Source organism: Cylas formicarius, unplaced genomic scaffold (genome assembly GCF_029955315.1).
Source record: "Cylas formicarius isolate icCylForm1 unplaced genomic scaffold, icCylForm1.1 PGA_scaffold_4__25_contigs__length_36172078, whole genome shotgun sequence".
NCBI classification, from domain to species: domain Eukaryota; kingdom Metazoa; phylum Arthropoda; class Insecta; order Coleoptera; family Brentidae; genus Cylas; species Cylas formicarius.
This window is the reverse complement of record NW_026844334.1, coordinates 3849063-3871035: the sequence shown is the minus strand read 5'-3', so window position 1 is coordinate 3871035 and position 21973 is coordinate 3849063. Positions and strand designations below refer to the sequence as shown.

Sequence of the window (21973 nt, the reverse complement as noted above, 5' to 3'; positions counted from 1 at the left end):
AATTAATAAATAAACATACAATATATTGAAAATATATTACAGTATCACCATATTTAAGTCTTTTTTAGTTATTTGTTTCTGTTTTTTTTTGTTTTATATAATTATTTATTCAAATTTGCTACCTTGTTTGGTTAGCCTATAAACTTTAAGTATATCTGGAGTTTTATCTTTAAAAGAAGTAGAACCATGTATTTGCTATTTAAAAAATACCTAATATTGCCAACAAACGACCTATTGTGGGCAGCTTTAAATTCAACAAAAACGGGTGTTATATTAAACCTCGAATATCTTAAAAAGTAAGTAAAATTTAAAAAAAAAGATAAATTATAAACTTACATTATTTTTTGTCCTAGAATTGATAACTGAATTAAAATATAGTGTGTTCCATTTGAAAATTTTGAGATTTTGTTAATTGAATTCGCCAAAACGGCACCACCTATTTGGCCAACCTGTATAAGCTGAGGAGCATCTGCCAAACTGATTGAGTAGTGCATCATCTCCTTAGTCTCTGGTTAAATTTTTGTTGCAATATCTGGGTCAGTAGCGTCACAACACAATTTTATATGGAGCAATCAAAATATGAATAAACAACACATGAACTCAATTTTTGTATACACTATACAAAATTTGATTAGGAATTTCTTAAGAAAGTGACCCTTATTTTAAACAAGGATTCCAAAAATGTTCAAATATAGGGTGTTTCATTTAAATTAACGAAGTTGATGTCGAGGGTGTTTGGGTGAGAACACGAAACTTTTTTCGTACCTCCTCTGGGTTTCCAGATCGCAGCTAAATAAGTTAACTGAGTTGGACAGTCAAAACAAGAAAGAAGTTACAGACGGCTTCGGGCTAAGTTTCTGTTGAAATTGAAAATTACATATACGTACGTATACGAGAAGACCACATAAGCAAAATTTTTCCAGTATTCTTCTTAAAATAATCAATTTTTTAGTATATTATTTTTTTTGTATCACATTTTTTTCTTCCGTATTGTATATAATGAAAACATAATTTCTAATTACAAATGAATAACATGGAATAAAATAAATAATAATAATATAATTATTGCATAATCCAATTACGCTCTGCAGAAACAGAAACAAAAAAATTTAATAATTGTGACATAAAATTTTGTTCTGTATATAATTCAGAAATTAATAATTTATTATGGGTATATATCCAGCTACAGGTTACAATTTGAACTATTTTTTTAATAGGTACTTTACGAAATATATGTATTTTGAATAATTAATATTATGTTTATGGATTTTTTGCGGTATACACCATCTTCGTGTTAAAAATGTTTTAACACAAGTACATACAATATGAAATAGGGAAAGGAAGAAATAAAAAAAGGTATTTTTATTTATCATCGATTAAAGGATAGGTGTTTTTGTAATACAACTGCTGAAAAAAGCAATTACAATGGTTAATAGTAAAAAAAATTGTTAATTTTTTTTTAAATGCGTTACAGCATCATCATTTTATTTAAATATACGAAACTTAATTATAAATGAATTATACAGTATACACCATATTCTTCCTAAATGTGTTTAAACACAAGTAAAAATAATAGTGGCTTATTAACTTTGCAGGACCACGTAAATACAAAATGAAATAGAGAAAGAAAGAAAAAAATAAATTTTTATTTATACATAAACATTATATTTATTTCCATTTATCGATTAAATGATAGGTGTTTTTGCAATACAACTAGTTAAAAAATCCATTATGGTGGTTAATAAGGATTTTTTTTTGTAATGAATAATTATTTTATTTAAAAAATGCGAAATCTAACTCCAGTTATTAAGAAAAAAATAACAACATTGAGCTGTTAAATATCCAATTAATCTAAAAATGCGTTAGATCAAATATTTTAACAAAACAATTTATTTGAACACCCGAATTACATTTCCCAACTTCTCAAAATCTGGAGGGTCTCGTCTAAGCAATTTAGAAAAAAAAAACTCTTTTCTCCGCTAGGGAGTTGTGACACCCGATACTCCCATTCATGTACTTTGATTTTTACAGGATGCGAAAGATTTACTCGAAGATAGCCAAACTTTCTGACGTATTGAGTTACTTCGTGTTAAACGAGTGGACAATTAAGAACAACAACGTGAAAGCGCTATGGGAAAAACTGAGTCCCGCGGATAGAGTTACGTTCCACTTTGACCTGAGCTCCATTAACGTCGACGAATATCTGAAGAACATCTTGATGGGATTAAAGAAATATATACTCAAGGAGGATATGTCGAAAATTGAGTATCACAAAGAGCGATATCGGAGGTAAACCCAGTTACCCTATTTCTCGTCGGTAGAGAGGGGGGAATTATTTCGTTTGTGCTTCAACGTTTCCTTTTAACTTAATAAGTTTACCGTCTGACAGAAATAAGTCTGAAATGTGATAGGCACGTGTTATCCTTTTATGCTCTTAAGAAATTCGAATTTTACATCAGTGATTAGGCGTGGAATATGTTTTTTATTTCAGGTTGTTGTTTTTCCACAAGATCGTCAAGTACCTGTTCGTCGTGTTGCTCTCTTTCCCTATTTTGAAAGCGCTGCTGCTCTATTTCGCCAGACCTCTGCTCACGTCACACCTGGGAAAAATCTTCTCGGAATTTTGGTACTCGATTAGGTCATAACATTATTTTTGTTGTAGTAAATTAATAAATGTTACGAACGTTTTCTTTTCTTTACCGTTTGTCAACCCAGAGTACAACTGACACGAATAGGTATCGTGATTTACGCTGATTTATTGAGGATTTGCAGGGGTTTGATGCGCTTTATTGACGACTTCACTATTATTTATCAAGCGTCTAAATGTTATAGCCGTGGCGCTGACGGATTATGACATTTAGTGGCGAATTCCGATTACTTATGCTGATGAATGATCTACGATTTATTAATGGGATAGAAATCACATATTTCTTAATCCTTTTGGTTGTTATCCCCAAGTTCTAACGCTGCTAACTACAATTTATTGTTGAAATTACTATGATTTCGCTATATATTCTCGATTACGTGCCTAAATAGTTTGCATAGTTGCTATAATAGAGTAGTATGCTGGTTTATTAGGGATTTGCAGAGAACCAAGATGTTTCATTTCATCCGCGTCCAAGAATTACGGTGTGATCTTAAGTTTCCGGTGATTTATGGTGATTCATCAATGATTTACAACTATTTATAAATGGTCTAAAAATAATTTTCAAAAGATTTAAATCACAGATGGATTCCTCCTGGGTCAATTGTTGATAAAACAAACTTGCTGACATTTCACTAATAATCCTAGTGGCTTCTTCATGAGTTTTTTTGGTTGAAATTGCGACGAATTCGCAGGCCAATACTGCGTCCAAATGATTTGAATTGGGTCGACGGCACTGATCTAATATGTTTTATTGGCAATTTACCTATCATTTATATTCCTACTTTTATCCGCGTTGCAAGCTTGAAAAAATTGCAGCGCATTTTTGAGAAGTTATTTTGGTTTATCGATGATTTACAACAATTCACCAATCAACTAATCACCAATTTACTTATTGAGCTAACACGATAGTCTTTCAGATTGTTAGCCATAAGTTCAAATGTAGTAGTGACACATATACTTATTTAAAGTAATTTGAGCGGATTTAAAAAAAAATATATTTGCTGAAATTACCATCATTTCGTCAGCCAACAAGCCTCCTAATCAATTGCGTTATGTTTTTGGGAATTTCCTACGATTTGTGGTGATTTATGACAATAATTATTTATACACATTTTCATAATGGAATTTGAACGGATTTATAAATGTTATTTGTCGAAATTACGATGATTTCATTAGTCGAGAATCTTTTTAATCGACTAACCCACAGCATTGCTATAAATTACAGTGAAGTATGTGGATTTATTGTGGATTTACAGTGATCTAAGACGCTTTATTGATGATTTTAAATTAGCTAAGCCTTAAAAATTAGTAATTATGTATATAGAGATTTATAATAGAACTTGAACGGATTCATAAAGTTTTATTTGGCGAAATTACGATGATTTCACCAGTCGATAATCTTTCTAATCCACTAACCCACAGTAATACTATAAATTATGGTGAACTATACCGATATTTAAATCCATTCCTTTGTGATTCACGCCTCAAAGAAATGTATTATATCTTTGAGAATATTCGATGATTTATGGTGATTTATCGATGAGTTATGACGATTTATCAGTGGTTTAAGGCAGTAATTATTTATATAGAGTTTTATAATGGAATTTGGAGGGATTTACGAAGTTTTATTTTTCGAAATTACGATGATTTCGCCGGCCGACAATCCATCTAAATGACTGGCATCGCTGCGGCGACGGCATTGCTCGGCGATTAAGCTCATTTGTGTCGTCTTAATTGTTTTTCCGCAGTCTCGCAAGATAGTTGATGAGGTGCATTGAGTTCACGGTTTTTCTAAGTTCGGGTAATTATCGTATGACTCGTCGACGCCGGCGGCGCCGCAACGAATTTAATTACACCCGGATAGTTAAAAACGACGAAGTAAAAAGATACGCAATTATTTATCTCTTCGCACCGACCAACAATTTTAAAATTAAAAAGACAACAAAAAACGTCACTCGTCGTCGCCGCTTAAATCGGAATAAGTTTGCAATAAAATAATTTATAAGACGGCGACGTTGCCATCTCGATCCGGACGTAACGGTTTTCTAACGGACAAATAAAAGTGACAAATACGAGAACGCGAAAAATAAATTTTATTCTAGAGTCAGATAAGGCCACAGTGATGCTTTATGACGTAGGAGAACTATAAATCAGGTATTAAGGGGGTCGCCGAGTGCTTTAAATATGCATTTTAAACGGGACCGTTCCCTAAATTCCTACCGATTTATAGTACAGGATAAATACAGGTGTTGGATGTTAAGTTGAGTATTGAGTTAGTAAATTTTTATTGATTAAAAATAAAACAATGACAATGATTCACTTAGTACTAATTAAACCACCAGGCGAGGTACTATTGACAAATCTTCTGGTTTCCTCCTGGTTGTTGATGAACTGAACTTACTGACGTTTCGCCAATAATCATGTTGGCTTCTTTGATGCCCAACTGAAACTGAGTTAGTTAGTTTCAGTAAAAGCTTTGAAGAAGCCAACAGGATAATTCGTGAAAGGCCAGCAAGTTCAGTTCATCAAGAACCGACGCAGGGAGAAGCCAGAAGATTTGTGAATAGCATTTTAGTAGGTAGTAAAAGATTCTTACAAAAAAAGAAAAGAAGGGGATTGTTAAACCAGGAAATTCAGCATGTAACCCACTAATTCCACCATTCCACCACTTTCAACTCCTCCTGAAATAAAAAAATCAAACATTAGAAAAATAATGGAAAATCAATGACGTTGATGGAGGGGATTGTCCACCTTATACCTGACCTGTTATCTGGAACAGAGAGATTCATCCAAGCTATCCAGGATCAATGGCGATAAAAACTTAGATAAAATACACCTTGGAAAGGGGAATGGATAAATCGTAATAGACAAATTAGCTCGCCACAAGTGAGTCTAAGCTAAATTAGCATAACATCTTGATCTCAGCTACATTACTTAATTAAATACATGAAATGCTGTGTTTAGAGAAAATAATTTTTTTTTAGGAATTCACATAAATGAATAATTATACTATTCTTAAATCTTGTCTCGAAATCATTTTGAATTTTGCCACTTTTTTATTAATAATAATACATGTCAACACTTAACAGTTTTTACAATATTTTAATTGTTCTAAAAAATACTAATTATTTATTCGAAAATAGCGTAAAAGATGCGTGCAACGAATTTTGAATTATATTACCACAGACCGTTTCAAATGAAGGAATATATATAGCAGCAGGAGAAAGAACTTTGTTTGAGCCTTAGATAAAGTAACAGAAAATAATTAACAATATTGGTGATAATGACAGCTCAATTTTAAAAAGAGTACATAATAATATTATTGTATTATAGGTATTTACCTATTACTACAAATTAATTTATCTTAATTTTAATTATTATTAGTAAAAATGTTTTATTTATGTTATTATGCTTATGTATTATTATAGTAAATATGTAAAATAAAAAATAAAATAAAACTGTGGTTTGATTTTTTACTTCTAGTTTCATGATTCAAATTTGAAAAACAGACATCATTACAAAAAAAAATTTAATTTTAATTTTTCAAATCATATTGTAAAATAATAAAATACAAATTTTAAAATAATATGCCAAGTCTTTAAAGAATAATTTTATAAGGGTGAGGCTCGAAGGATTAAAGCGACTTGATGATGTGTGTGAGGCATTCTCAACCTTTTTGATATTTTATCTCCTTCAAAGTAAAATAAATACTCTTACTACACTAACAAAAATAAATATTTCTACACTATACACATCATGAGCTAAGAAAGGCAAAATACACTTTAAAATCAAAAATTAATATGCGAAACACTTTCAACAAACGGAAAGTAAGATCATTTGCTAAACAGTTTCGCTGATAAAGAAAAGTTATTTAATTTGTTTGTTTGCCCTGAGACGCCATGTTGGGTTTAATTTGTCGATCAAACTTTCTCAAACGATAAACGAATCGAGCACAGCTTTTGTGGAATTCTTAAATTCTAGCTTTACCAGAAACTCGAACAAAGCTTTTCTCTGGTAGTGGCACAGGGAGACCGAGAGGGGTCGCTCACGTCGCGAAAAAAAAATAGAAAACGCACAAAATGGCGGCGAAACGGCACGGCCGTATTTACGCCGAGCCGGAGGTAAAATTTAATCCTTTTGTGGGCCTTCCTGATTAATTTCCCACCTGCTGAAAGCCTTAAGCTTTTGTTTGCGTCACGGCAAAGTGCTTAAAACAATGGCGGGGCAGAAATAATTGAAACTGCCTGATATACAAACGGACGTCGTCTTGCAAATAATTAACGCCATCACGCGTTGTGACGCGAAAAGTGCCCCGAGGGGAGGTTTTCGGGGTAATTGAGTTTTTGGGCCTCCGCCCCCTCCCGCCGCGACCGTCATCCGTTTTTTTTTCCCGCGCCGAACGAATGGAGATCAAAGAGGGGGTCGTTAAACGTTCATTTTTTTATTTTATTAGCCACAATGACATGTCGAGTTCGACATTAATTGAGTTAGAGGGGGTGGGGGGTAGTTTCGGCATAATTAAAATATCTAATATGACGTGACATAAAAACAATTACTCAAAATGTCAAAATGACAACAGGGCATCATTTTAAGTATTTTTTTTAAATGGCAAGAGGAGTCATGTGATAACACATCCCAATAATTGCAATGCTGTGTCAGTGGATTTGATTTTAAGATTTTCACCTAATAAATCGTTGTGCGGATGAAAAGTTTGTAACCAATCGAATAAATTATATCATAATCAACAGAAGCTTTAGAAACACAGTAACCAAAGTCAACACAATGCCAGGAAGAAATAGACTGACACATTCTATCCAAAATTACTTAACGACGAACAAACAAGAACAAAGTACAGACACCATCTCAATATAGAACTATAGAATATTATTAACACTAGATTAATACCAAGAAATATTGACTTGATGTCAAACAAGCGTCTATTCGTACTTCACCGAGAATAAGACAGCAGCGAAAAACTGATGGATCAAAAGTGTAAAATCAAAGACAACAACGACACATATAAGTACTAAAGAAAGTATATCTGAATCTCTTTGGAAAAAATAAATCTGTGAACTATGCATCAAAATTGTCGCATGAGTCATTTCCTAAAACTCTTTCTCCGTGTTACAAACACAAAAGTATACAAAAAATACGAAGAAGTGAGCGGAACCAATGAATTTGATTTCAAAAGCGGGTCTGGAATTAGAGAAAATATTTTTACCCTGCAAACGCTGTTACAGAGCTACCACCACAAGAGGAAAGATGTCTTATGTGCTTCATAGATTATGAAAAATTATTTGACGTCAAACACGAGCTTCTCATATCGTATCTTAACAACCTGGGGCTAGGTGGGAAAGACATAGGACTTATGGGTAACCTGTGCTAGACCCTATGGCAGAGATTCGACTAAATAACTCAGGAAAGGCAAGAGTTTGAGTTAAAGAAAAGGCGTCAGTCAATAATTTATCTTGTCTCCAATGCCAGGGATATTCCGAAACTCAGATATTCAGAATAAAACTGAGTTTTAATCTTCTCCTGAAGATGCCAACTTGGTTGGCGAAACGCGCGTCAAGTACGTAAAATTGAGTTTCGGTTTGTGGTAAAACGCGTTATTGTGTGTTAATCAAAGAGGAGTAAAACACATTCTGGTAACGGTAACAATATTTTTATTTGTATTATTTTGTAAAAGTAACCATAATAATATGCAGAAAACAGTCTTAGAAAATACTTTTCATAAAACTTCTCTATTCCTGCTGCGTCGGTTTTTGTTGAGTTGAACTGAGCTGAAGAAGCTAACAGGATGACTGGCGAAACGTTAGCTAGTTCGACTCAACAAGAACAGATGCAGAAGGGATCCAGAAGAGCCTTGAGGAACCCCAGTTCTTATGTTCGGGGCCACCTTTTGTTATCTCCCTGTTAAGTAGTTTTTAATTACATTTACGGATGCCTTCCCAAAACCTAAGCATTTAAGAATAGTGAGCAGAATATTGTGACTAATGGTATCAAAAGCCTTAAAATAATCGAGTAGAACCAACACAGTGCACTTACCTTCATCAATCCTTTTAAAGAAGCGCTGTAGCACAACTGTGCCCCCTCCTAAAACCTACCTGTCTATTGTCCATTAGTTTCTCCTTTTGTTTCTCCATTGGTATTTGAGTTTGTAGGACACGTTGGGTAATATTGTTAGACTATAAATTTGCCTTAACTTGCTAAACGATTGCGGGTTGTCAATCTTAGGAAGAGGGACAATATTAGCTACTTTCCAAAGAGAGGGAAAAACATAAAATGACAGATGTACTTTAATATAAAAGGGCAAGGACAACAAGGAGAGTTCTCATAGTAGTCGATCATTGAATTTGAAATTGGAATAGAGTTAACGAAAGACTTGTTTATAAAATCTGGATTTGACGGTTGGTCAGGAATTTTTGTCCTTTGTTTTTTGTACTTTGTATAACATATAAATTTTTTAGAGATTTCCAAAATACTTTTTTTGTCTTCCTTGTTTAAAGAATGTTCTATATATGCTTTTTTCTCGCAATGGATCAAATGTTACTAAAGTTTCTAAGCGCTCTATAACGGGCTTGTTTTTTCTTTGTTGTACTTAAGTTTGGCTTTATTTCTTAATTTTATTAGAAACTTAGGGTTTTCTGTGATCCAAGGTAAGTGTTTCATTTTAAAGGTCGACTGTTTTTAATGGAGCATAGGCATCCCATAAAATATTCATATTTTAATTAAAGAAAGATACTTTTTTGGAGGCCTGATCTAAAGTTGTCGGTTTTTACTATTACTTGCAAAAACACTGGTTGGCCATGAAATCCTCCTTTAAATAATTTTATAAGTATAATGATTCAAATGTTTTGAATCTATCCCCGTTGGCCGATTTTTTCTATCACGTCTAGATTTTTCGATATAATTTTTTTTTTATTTCAAAATTTTGTTTTTTTTTTTCAATTTTTTCATTCGCCAACGTTACAAGAAGTAAATATACATACAAAATGAGTTTCAGAGAGTTGTAAGAGAAAGGTGGGAAGTGCCGAAGGTGATTTTTATGGTAGTAAATACACGCATGCGCAGTATTCATTGTGACACTACAACAGTTCAGTGAAAACTTGTCGTTTAATTGTTTACCTTTTATATCAAATATTTTTGTAAATTTTGCATAAAGTAGAGTCAATAAATATAAAATAGAAGTTTGAAAGTTGTTTTAAAATTAATTTTATGTGATTTTAGGTTATAAAATGCCACGGACTTGTAAAAATTCCTCAGATTGTTTTTGCTACATTTGCGCGGAATTCATACTAAAAACACAGCGACATGTCATGACGGATCTGGTTAAAACAGCTTATAAGCTACATTTTGGATTTTCTATCGATGAGCGAGATAAAAGTTGGTTGCCAAAAGTATGCTTCAATAGCTGCTCAAGAACGTTGAGAGGTTGGCTTGAAGAAAGTCACAAATCCATGCCGTTTGCAATGCCAATGATTTGGAGTGAGCCTCAAAATCATGAGAATGATTGTTATTTCTGCAGGACATCGAGGATTCTCGAAAAAAAATAAATTATAATGTATACTTTAATAATATTGTTTTTTGATGAAATAAATATTAAATTAAAAACCTACGTGTGGTACTTATTTGTATATCAGATTCCGTGTTTAGAGCATAAAATAAGATGAATTCATGCATGAAAACAACAAGGAGAGAAAAAAAAATTTTTTTTGCAGACCAGTGAAATTAATCGCTCGTCTAGCTTTCGATTAAATGCTGTTTTTTTCTCCACCGAGAACATAGCAGCTTTAATCTCCTACAACTCCGACATTTGTAGCCGGTCGAACAAAGATCTCCATGCAAAAATTTTATCGTCCTCCGCCCATGATTAATTATGTCCCGCTCGAGCCATTCATCACAATTAATCATCAGGCTCAATAAACGTTTCTAATTACAAAGATATCGTGCATGTCACTCTTGCGTTTTCAGTCGCACCCCGCTCGAGTTTGCCGAAACCTTACGTAATAATATGTGCTCGTCGTGACAACCGTATCCAGACGTTTCGGGTCGGGACACTCGCGCGCGAACCCACGGGAGACTGTTAAGCCTCTCGTAAAGCGTCCTCGCTGTCCGGGGGGTTCATATTTGGACGTAACGATAACATGTTGATAATGTAACGTCGGCCGCGTTTTAGTGGACAAGCGGAAGGACGGTCTAAGTCGTCGGATCCCGGGGCATCAGCAAACGTCAGAAGTGGGATTTCGCGCGATTTCCTTTATTTTCCGGACATCGTGTGCGGAGCGTTCGCTAATGATTTGCCAGTGTTTAAGGGTGAAAATTTAATTATAGTTTAACGTCATCATATATTATTGTTTAAATAAAATGTCAAAGGGAAAAGTGGGCGAACGACGTATTTGAATACCAGAGAACATCTGAAAAGTACTCATTTTCGTTCCTTAATTTTAGAAAAGGAGGGTTTGAAGTATCTAAAGTCCACAACGTTTGTGCTGAAACGTCTACGAGTATACCCCTGTATATTAAGTCTGTGAATGAGTAACTAAAGAAAGTATTATCCACCTCCCCCATATTCCTACAAAGCCTTAAAAATTCATATTTCACTTTCATTAAAACTGTATCAACTATGTGTAAATAAAATAATTTAGATCTCCTTCGTATGTTAAGGTTAAGTTAAATAACCAATTTCAGTGATCCTTAGCTTTTTGTTATGTTTATGTTTATCGCACTTTGTAAAGTCCGGTCTTAATTATAAGTGGGGCATGATTTATTTTTTTATCTTAAAAAGTCTCTTTGACTTTTACGGTAAACAATTCAAAGTATTAAAGTTCTATTCCGATAAGTAAGTAAGTTCTCATTAAAATCATGAACGTAACTCAAATGATTTCAATAAAAAAAAAAAGCTACCTAATAAATATTATCATATTATCTTTAGAGGTTATTGGGTAAACATGTTTAGAATTTCTACCTCTTTTTGATTTTTTTTTGCGAGGCACTATAAATTCGATTAATAATAATAATAAAGAAAACTACTTGCAGACATACCGGAAGTTTAAAGTTTAATTTCTTAGGCAACATAACTAACTAAAGTCTTAGAAATAAACCAACTTTAAGAAGCAACAATTTTAGAAAATGAATCATATTTTATTTACTTAGGTGTGTGGTGGTATTAGGAATTTATCCTCATTTACTTTCAGAACTGTCACTGTCATATCACTGGTACTTTACAAGAACCGAGATATGAAACAAATTAATGCAAATTTACAAATCTCATGTTGTAACTTCAATTTATTTCAAATAGAGATACTCATGTTAACCAATTAGCTCCTTAGTAACCAATTAGCATTTTTTAAATATTTTGGGAAGCTTCTGACCCACTGCACCGTATCCCGCTTTCGAGTAAACAAATGTACAAACAACTAAGAACAGGACCGGGATTTATTTTGAATTTTCCTCGTATTTTTGGAATTAACCAAAATTCAACAACCTTTGGCAAAAAAATCCTTTCAGTCGAAAACCATAAGCTTTCTTTTTAGTTTCTTGAAAATTATGAACCAAATAATAATAATGAGTGCTTGCTCGGTCCTCCGTTCGTATGCCATGTATCTATTGGGAAACTACAGTTCACTAAAATACACCTTTTATACAGCGTGTTCGCCGAAAACTTCCCCGTTCGAATTCTGAAACTAATGGATGGACGACTGGCTAAAGCGACGGCTCAAGGAATTCTCAAATACGACACTATCTTTATTACCAACGACTTTAAGTAACTTCAAGTAAGTCACTTCGAAGCAATGTTCTTTAAAAGATCTCTTGCTGTGATCATCATAATCAGCTTGTTCATCAAACTCCGAAAATAAAAAATATATATAGCGAAAGGGAGGAAAGAGGACAGACATAATCTATATATGTGTTACTCGGAATCGTTATTGTGCTGCGGCCGGGGATAAAAAGGCGTGATAGAGGGAGTGCATTATCACCAAATAATCTTGGTACCAGATGACAATGAGATTCGGCAAATGTAATTTTTGTTACTAGGTGAATCAATTTACATCTTGTCGATGTGTTTTGTTGGTGCTAGAGAAAGAGAGGCTATTTTTTGGGTGGTGAGAATGAGAAAAGAAAAGGAGAGGTAGGGAATGTATTAACCACAGAAGATCTTGATAATAGTCGTCTATGATATGCAGCATACAATTATTTTCTGATCATGCTAGTAAGAGACAGAGGAGAAAGAAGGTGGGTGGGGGATAGAGAGATAACGAGTGTATCAATACGAAACGATCTTGACCTGGCCTGTGTTTTCTATTATTATATAAATAAATATTCTCGATTTATTCTTGCGCTAGTCAAAGACCGAAGGGAAAGAGAGAGATGGAAAGTAAGTATTAAAAACGTGTATTAACACCAAAAGGTATTGGAGTTAGCTGTCAATGAGTGGAGCTATTACTGATCAATGAGTTCTTGTGCTGGTGTGTGTATGAGGTAGACAGAGAGGCAGTTTACATATGTATTTTTGTTACTAGATACTTATATATATATATATATATATATATATATATATATATATATATATATATATATATATATATATATATATATATATATATATATATATATATATATATATATATATATATATATATATATATATATATATATATATATTACACACTAGACAGATGTACTAATGTGCTAATAAGAGGGGAAAGAGAAAAAGGAGAGATGGAGAGAGAGTGCATTAATACCAAATGATTTTGTATCTTCTATTATGAAAATAAATATACCTTATTCAATATCTTCTTGCCCTGATGTGTGTATGTGTCTATGGGTGTGTCTGTGTGTTTGTGTGTGTGTGTGTGTGTGTGTGTGCGTGTGTGTGTTTGTGTTTCCTATTCGGTATATAAATATTACGTACGACACAGATGTGCTGTTGTGCTGATGAGAGAGAAAAGAGAAAATGGAGAGACAGCGAGAGAGATTTTGGTAACAGCTGTCGATGAGATTCAGCATATTTATTTTCTATTATTATATAATTAAATATGTCCTATATATTTTTGTGATGGTATGAAATCGAAGAAAAAAATAGAGATAAAGAGTATTAAAGCATCAACGTAATGCAGCGCAAAGGTATTTAGAGAGGGGGGAGAGAGAGAGAGAGAGAGAGAGAGAACAAAACGCTAAGAAGGAGAGAGAGACAGAGCATATATGTGTTTTATATTACTATAGATATAAATGAAGAGATAGAAAGAAATTGCATTGATGCCAATGAATTTTGGTAATAGCTGTCAGACATTTTAACATGTTGCACAACTTATCAAATAAGCTGGAGGATCAACATCTAAGTATATTAATTACTATGTACATTACGGTTATTTGTGTCTATTGTAAGTGCGCTTGTGTCCTGAAGAGAGAGGGAGAGTGAGGGAGAGAAAATGACTTAACATTGCAATAACGAATTCCAGCGTGATTAGCTCAGCATTATAGCGGATGAACGTCATAAGGAGGACGCAATGAACCGCGCGAGATAAAAAACGATAATCTGTCGGCAAATTTCACGGTAATTGATTCAATCATTTATCAGAGACCGGAGGCGGCAACGCAGGAGGGCGGCGGCCGCTCCGAGCTTCGCGGAACCGTCATCAATTGCGCGTCACGGCCTCAACCGCCGCCAGTATGACGTCGACGACGTCGCTGTTCCTGCTGGCGATAACGTGGTTAACGTTTTTTATCGCGACGGAGCAGAAAGCGGAGACACTGCGGGGGGACCAAGAGGACGGATATTACCTCGATACCCTTAATGAAGTCTCGGCTGGGATGGGGTGAGTTTTCGATCAGCCAGCGATCGGGATTTGCGGCGTTACAAACGTTTCATTGAAACCCATTACCGTAAATCTGGGTGTTCTTGAAATAAGGGTGCCGCGAGGAACTGTGTGCGGCCCCATGCTGTTCATATGCCTAATCTAAACACCGTTTTCGAGTTTCTATTGGTTTCGGAAGTACAGAAAGCAAATTTCTTGAAATCGGTTGATTTTAGGAAAGAAAATTTAGAATTAAATTTTCTAAATACCAACTTGCATTGTTTTCAGTTTCTGATTTCAAAAAATTCACAAAAAAAGTGTTTTTTTTACATTTTCCTAATAATGATTATAAGAGAAACAGGTCCGCATTTTGAAAAAAGTAATTGAGTATGGTAGCATACAAACGACAAGTAGAAATTGTTCTTAATACGTCTCTCTAAATAAGCTGCTTGGATAACTTCTGACACATTTCAAGTGTGACTCCATAAAAAATTATTCTCGAGTTCCTATTATTCATATTTCGCGGAATAATGCTCACTCTCATCCCGATGAGATCACTAATACCTGATTATAATCCACTTTTACATGAAATGTGTTATTATTAAAAAAAATATGATAAACTTGATGGATGATGTTGATTTAAGTGAGTTTTGGAAATCGTTTAATCGAGATTTATTAAAAATAATAACGCTAAAGCGATATAATGAAAATGAAGAAATAAACTGAATAGAATTAGCACTAGCGCTCAGCTCCGATGAAATTCAAGGGAATTGATGAAATTAAAACTTGATTAGAACAGAAGCTCAAATATTTTCAGTCTACCACGGCCGCTTTAGAAAGATTACGGCGAACATACATCAGATGTACTGAAGAAAATGATATATTCTAGAATATTTTTTATTTTTGCATTTAAGTTAACAAATATTTCGGAATCTCTTGAATTTAGGTATAGGATGGAGGTATTAGGATATGATATTATACAAAACGTACATTCTCTTCTTGCTGGATACGCTGGATGTTTGTTGAAATTTTTTATAGACTCGCTTTTTGTCTGAAGCCGACCACCTACTTCACAGCCGCCTAAGATTGTAGAATGTTATTTAATTTTTTGAATTATTGCTTTTATGATAAAAGAGCATATATCTCAAAAACTATTGGAATTACAAGAAAGGTGCAGAATTCTTAGGGGATTTTATTAACCGTATAATATACAGGATGCTAAATTAAAAAATAGGTAAGTTTTATCTAATTAGTTTTTGAACATATATGAATATGACGTTTTTTCCCCAAACGTTCAATAAAAAAGTTGTTAGTGAGGGGTGGGGGGGCTCCGTCTTGGGTCGGCTACTGTTCACATCAATGCCTTATATCATTTTCCGTTCCCCAATAAGTGTACACTATATGGGGACGATACATCGTTTGTGAATTATGACAAAGACTCCAATGAACTCAACTAAGAATAATAATAAGAATAATAATATACTGGAGGGCAAGAATGTAAGGCTCTTGGGAGTTTAAATTGGACCCCTCATATTAACATTTTGTGTAAAAAACTTGCCTTTAATATTTTTATAATCAGTAGACTCTTTTTCACTCTCATCTAACTTCCGGCATTGTTCTCTGGGATAATTTTGCCACAGCAGACTAGGCATTTAAACTCTAAAAGAAAGCTTTTCGTTTGATTGCCGGTGCAGGTTATCTGGAGCATTGTCAACCAATTTTTAAGAAGTTGGAAATTATGCCACTTCCTTGTCTGTATATTTATTATCAATTATTAGAAATACACAAAAACATAGACAGCTTCAGTCATAACTCCTCTTACCATTACTATTTAACTAGAAATAACAAGCTACTTCGTGCTAATTTATTCATTGTCTTGCTTTTTATGTACATGTTTTTCTACATATTGTATCTGTGACTTGCCATAATTGTATCAACAAAACGTGGTCAATAAATTCTATTCTATTCTATTGTATACGATACAAACAAATAGTGTACTAGTATATATCTACTACATCATCCCCTAAAAAAAAACCGTCATAATAGTATCCGATCCAGAGTATAGACCAGACGCAATTCAAAAAGCAAAACGCCCACTTGTAGAATATAATTATCCCATAAAGTTAATTAATAATATCTTTAATAAACGTAAAAACAAATTTTATAATAACGTAAACAGAAACCAACATCAAAATCCTCAAAGAAAGCATATATATCTGGATTATTAGAAAAACTCCAAAACATTTTCAAGGAACACAATATTCAAATAGGACACAAAAGTTATAAATTACAAAAAACATACCTCTTTACTAAACTCAAAGCAAAAATTCCAGTTGAAAAAAGAAGTAATATAGTATATGAAATTCCATGGTCTAATTGCGGCAGTGTGTATATAGGACAAACAAGAAAATATTTAAAAAATAGAATCAACGGACATAAGTATGACCAAAAAAATAAAACAGCTCTTCATACCCATTGCGAGAACACAACACAAAGTTAAAGTCCTACTAACAGAACTTAACACCAAAAAAAGAGAACTTTATGAAAGTATAGACATTCGAAAAAACAAAAAATCAATTAATTACAAAACCGATTCTAAAGACCTTAACAAAATATGTAATTCAATTTTAAACTAAAAAAATTAAATTATCCAATATATTTGCTAATAAAAAACGTCCGTACCTCCTTTACATGCCATTTATGACATACATGACAATTTATATTTATTTGTAATATATTAACACAACGTCAAATGTCATCAATTGTCACCTATACAAAATAACATTATTTTGAAAAAAAAAACCTCCAGTTTTTGGATTAATTTTCATTAGGGCATCTTTTTTTTATTTACTTATGCTATTTGCTTATGCTAGAATTCCTAACATATTAGGAGATGTAATGTAATATTTTCATCTGTTAAAATTAATTACTCCACCCATTAGTATCAATAAACACTTAGATATTGGATTCCATCCAATAAACGAAATTTGTTTTGAAAGTAATTTCCATTATCCTTCTTTTAAAATGAATTGGAACCTTATATTCCCGTAGGTCAAATTTTAATAATCTGTTATTTGACTTTTTTTTCATAAATTGGTGCAAAATACTACAGTCAAAATTTGAACAGTATGAGCTGGAATATCAGAAATAAACCTTTTTATTATTTTTTTCAAAAATTTAACAGATAACTAGGATTACACCGCTCCCCTCAACCACGAAACTCCTCCTATATATAATGCAACCGCCGTGTTTTCATCTGCGTAAAAGAGAGTAAAATGTTGGAGGACTTTAATCAAACTTTTAGGCGGCCGCCATTAAAAGTTCAATTTCTCCGTTACGATTCCGGCAAGCTCCGTGTGCCGCCAAGAGTAAACTTTCGCGGAGTACAATTCCCAAAGCGGTCGGGAACTTCGCTTTGCTTATGCAATGTAGCGGTAAAAATGTGCCGGCCAAGAGTTACGGGCTGTTGTTGTTGACGCAACTTTGTTAGCCGGGTTAAAGGTGCCGACGAACCCTTTGTGGGCGACGTTTTTGTCGTCTTCGTGAAATACCCAGGACCAAGGTGCACTCCATGTCTCTGGAAGTCTCCAATCGGCAGAATATCTATAGATTTTATTCCTCAAATAAATAATTGCAACGTTGTTATTGTCTACTTCGGAACAACCACTGTAATACTATTTACAAAACTCGCCAATCACCATGTTGGCTTCTTCATAGCTTAATTGAAACTGATTCGCATTCTACTCTGTACCTGCTTATATATTGTTCAAGGGGGCGGAGCTAAAGCTCTCAGCAAGAGAGAAATCTGATTTCAACGGTGTATTTCTTTAGAACTCTTGATATGAGGTCAGTGATGCTTTGAATGTGCAAGTGTGGCAATGCTGTCGGGCTCATTGTCTTTGGAAGGTTGTGGTGAAGTGGATTTTGTGACGGAACGCTTAATATCTCTAATGTGGAAATTATTAGAGAGGAGAACAAATGTAAGGCGTTTTAATTCTGAAGAGAATTGATAACAAATGATTTATGGACCGGATGGTGATGTGACAATGCATTAGAATACCGGTGTGCGTGAGTAGGTTCTCTATAAACAAAATAACCCAATGATAACTCTGATTTTCTATTGATATTCTGTACGAAAACATCAAATCGAGATTTACCACTTGTCCAAAAATCTCTCACCATTAAAGAGCCTTAAAACTACGAACACCCCAGATGGTAGACAATATCCCCAGTATATCCGGTCAATGTCCCATTTAAGTCGTATGTCCCGGGACATTCTTAGGGTTAGCATATATATTAAGAATATACTGTAAAGTACATCTCAGGGATGCTGCTGATTGCTGATTTACTGTACACGATATACCACAGATGTCCTTTAAATAGATGGCCTGAGGATATCCCCTTGCGCCATACTGGGAACATCAGAATAGAAATAAGGGAAAAAAGTGAAAAACCCGCAAAACAAAATGAAACTTAAAAAGTTAAATTTTGAACAACTGAGAAGGAAAATACTTAGTTTTTTAAGATTTGCGGTGTTTTGGGAGACATTTTATTGGCAACGTTGTGTACATCAGAAAACTTTAAAATCAACTTTTTTTTTAATATTAATATAAAAAATTACAAAAACGTAAAGCGGATGTAATTTATTGTTATACCATTTACATAAATTTGTTTTTGGTTTTCAGACCGCCCTTCTGACAAAATAGCGCGATTGTGTTCGGCAACAGCTGACGAGTTTATTTGTCTTGGTCTCCGAGAGTTTATAGAAATCTATAAGCAACCTAACAATCTTAATCGCGACTCAGGTCTTTGCCTGTCACCAATTTGGGAATCAGTCATCCGAGATGGTGTTTATGCCCCTCATTTAGCTCCTCCCCACTCAAACAATATGTGTACAGAATAAAATGCGAGCCAGTTTCAGTCAAGCTCTGAAGAAACCAACACGATGATTGGTGAAACATCAGCAAGTTCGACTCTGCAAAAACGGACCCGGGAGGAATCCAAAAGTTTTGTAAAAAGTATGATTACAGTTTTTGATATGGGCCAATAATTAAGATATTAATTCTTCTATTACCCAGTAAATGACAACTTGCATAAAAGTTTGAATAACATGAAAATAGAAAAATTGTAACAAATACATATACTTTTAAAAGATTTGTAAATCTTTTTTTTCGATTAAACTTAAAAAACCAAAAGCATCCGTTAAGTAATGAGTTCAGTTGGCGTCTAAATTTAAATATTTTCCATTAATTTCGCTAATATCCATTCGAAACCCCGACATAGTCGACATCGACCTGGGAAATTTTATTTCCCGCAACGATGGTCAACGGCCATCGAAAATCTAAACCCGAATCATAACCGAAAGGGCAATAACCATCGTCCTGAGCACCCCGAATCGCATTCCCAGGCCGGCCCTTCAGCTGCGTTGTTTATTCCAGACCGGAAACCCTGGAGTGCCCCTCCAGCAACGTCATAACGACCAGATACAAATGCAACTCCAACGGGAAATGGATCGACTGCACCAGAAGCCACTGCTGCAAGGATTATGTTTTTATGGCTGGCAAGTGAGTATTAATGTTGATCTAATTTTTTTTTATAGGGAAAGAATAATCACAATGGTTTTTGGAAAACGAATTGTTCACCACACCATTTACATACACAGGGTGGTTCAAAAGAAATGCGCAAAATTTAAGGCAGTGATTTCTTGTTTAAAACAAAGGCAATATATTCTTATCGTTTCATCGTTTACTGCTTCACGATAAAATAGAGTGCGTACGCTTCTGATTTTGTGTATTTCTGACAGTTTATATTCACTGTGAAGAGATTATTTAAATATTCATACGAAGCAAAGTAGAATTAAATACAAAAGATTTACCAGATTACTAGATGTTACCACTGACAAATATGATATAAGTGAAGGAAAAAGTGATATGGTCTGTTCATAGATATAAGAAAGTGACCAATTGCTTTTGAATGGGAGTATCCAAGGGTGGTCATTAACATACAATGCAACAAGATTATTACCTAAAGCTTTGGAATTTAAATTCAGGTAGAATTATGGTCCATAATAGAAAATAATTTTATACCTACCTGTGCTTAATATTCTTTGGTTTGGTATACTACTTAGTTTAAGTTTATTAGTAATCATTCTTATTTCGTGTGTAATACAGCGTGTGTTGAATCATGTGCGAATTATGCAAAATACTTGCGCATCTAGTGTATCTCAGGAGATGTTCCCGAACAAATGTAGAAAACACTATTCTATTGAGACTAAGGAAGTTATAAACAATGTTTATTTGACTCTCATTGAACGTGGTGCCAGCAAGCAAGCATCTTTAGAAGAAACGGCCACATTGGCGAAAATTCCAACATCAACTGCATGGAAAATTGTGAATAATCCCATTTCAGCGAAGAAAAAAAGAAGCGATGCTGAGATTTTCTCGAGTGTAGATGGAAGTGATCAAGATATAATACGGCGTAAGACTTACCAGTTATAAAAAATTAGGATTTACAGAGAACAACAAAGGCCAATTATTTACTTGGATGAAACATGGTTCGACACGTATGATACCCCGGAAAAGAGTTGGGTTGACTCAACTGATAATTGTAAAACAAACGCGTAATCAAAAAGAGGTAAATGAATAACTATTTTGCATGCTGGCTTGAAAGATGGTTGGTTAGTTTCTTTTACAAAAAGACTGCTAAGACTTTCGCAAGACCAGTGGAGTTTTTGCGTAACTCGAAAATATCTTTTTCAAACAGGATTTCTTTGGAAATTCTGCACCCATTTTGAAAATAAATATCTGGAATCAAAAATAACGTTGCCAAATGTATACATGCATACTCAAAAAACTTGAATATTTACTTTCCGGAGCGGTTTTTTTATCTATTTAGATATTTTGTTTTTCTGTTGGGTTTAACTTCGTTAGTACCTTTTTCTTAGTGCACAGCAATTTCGTGATCGTTTTTTCATTAGTGGTATTTAATTTAAGAATTGCTTTCGGAAGGAACTTAGTTATATTTTAATGCTTGAAAAAAAAACTAATAGTATTTTATTCCTTGCCCTCCAATCCTTTTATTTCCGTTTTTTAATTTACCATATTTTGAAAATCTTTATAAAATTACATATTCTGGAAATTAAAGTGCTAGAGAAACTGTTTATTAAACCATTTCTCGTTAAGTTATTGGTTAGTCAATGCACAATATTTTTCATATGGAACTCTCCCATCACCCCGCGAACCGCGTAAACATCCTGAGAGGCAAGAAAGAGGTTTTGCATTTGCAAATTTATACAAAAATTTTTGTTACCTAACCCTAACACGTTATACCATAACATTTTTTGGATTAGAAAACTTAATGAACGGCAATCATATGAATTTAAGGGTGATTCTTAGGAAATCAGGAATACGAAATTTGAAAAGACGCTTTTCTTCCTTGCCCGAGGTGAAGACTCTTCTGGTGTTGGTGGCGTGAAAAGAAACTCTCGCGTCAACGCTCGTTACTAAACTCATTAGACGCTCCCGCAAAT

The 21973-nt window shown here is 33.9% G+C and overlaps 2 protein-coding genes across 2 annotated transcripts in view; both read left to right on the top strand.

The window, feature by feature from the left end:
• Positions 1 to 2687, top strand: part of LOC132700336 (fatty acyl-CoA reductase wat-like) — a 29876-nt gene extending 27189 nt beyond the window's left edge. Inside the window, exons 7-8 of the mRNA XM_060667569.1 lie at positions 2032 to 2289; positions 2492 to 2687. Of these exons, the coding sequence (XP_060523552.1) occupies positions 2032 to 2289; positions 2492 to 2645 (412 nt within the window). The 3' untranslated portion in view covers positions 2646 to 2687. The remainder of the gene's footprint in view (positions 1 to 2031; positions 2290 to 2491) is intronic.
• A 7919-nt stretch (positions 2688 to 10606) lies between these two features.
• LOC132701289 (collagen and calcium-binding EGF domain-containing protein 1-like) overlaps positions 10607 to 21973 on the top strand; it is a 34052-nt gene continuing 22685 nt past the window's right edge. The window contains exons 1-4 of the mRNA XM_060669087.1: positions 10607 to 10963; positions 12297 to 12423; positions 14229 to 14466; positions 19884 to 20009. Of these exons, the coding sequence (XP_060525070.1) occupies positions 14321 to 14466; positions 19884 to 20009 (272 nt within the window). The 5' untranslated portion in view covers positions 10607 to 10963; positions 12297 to 12423; positions 14229 to 14320. The remainder of the gene's footprint in view (positions 10964 to 12296; positions 12424 to 14228; positions 14467 to 19883; positions 20010 to 21973) is intronic.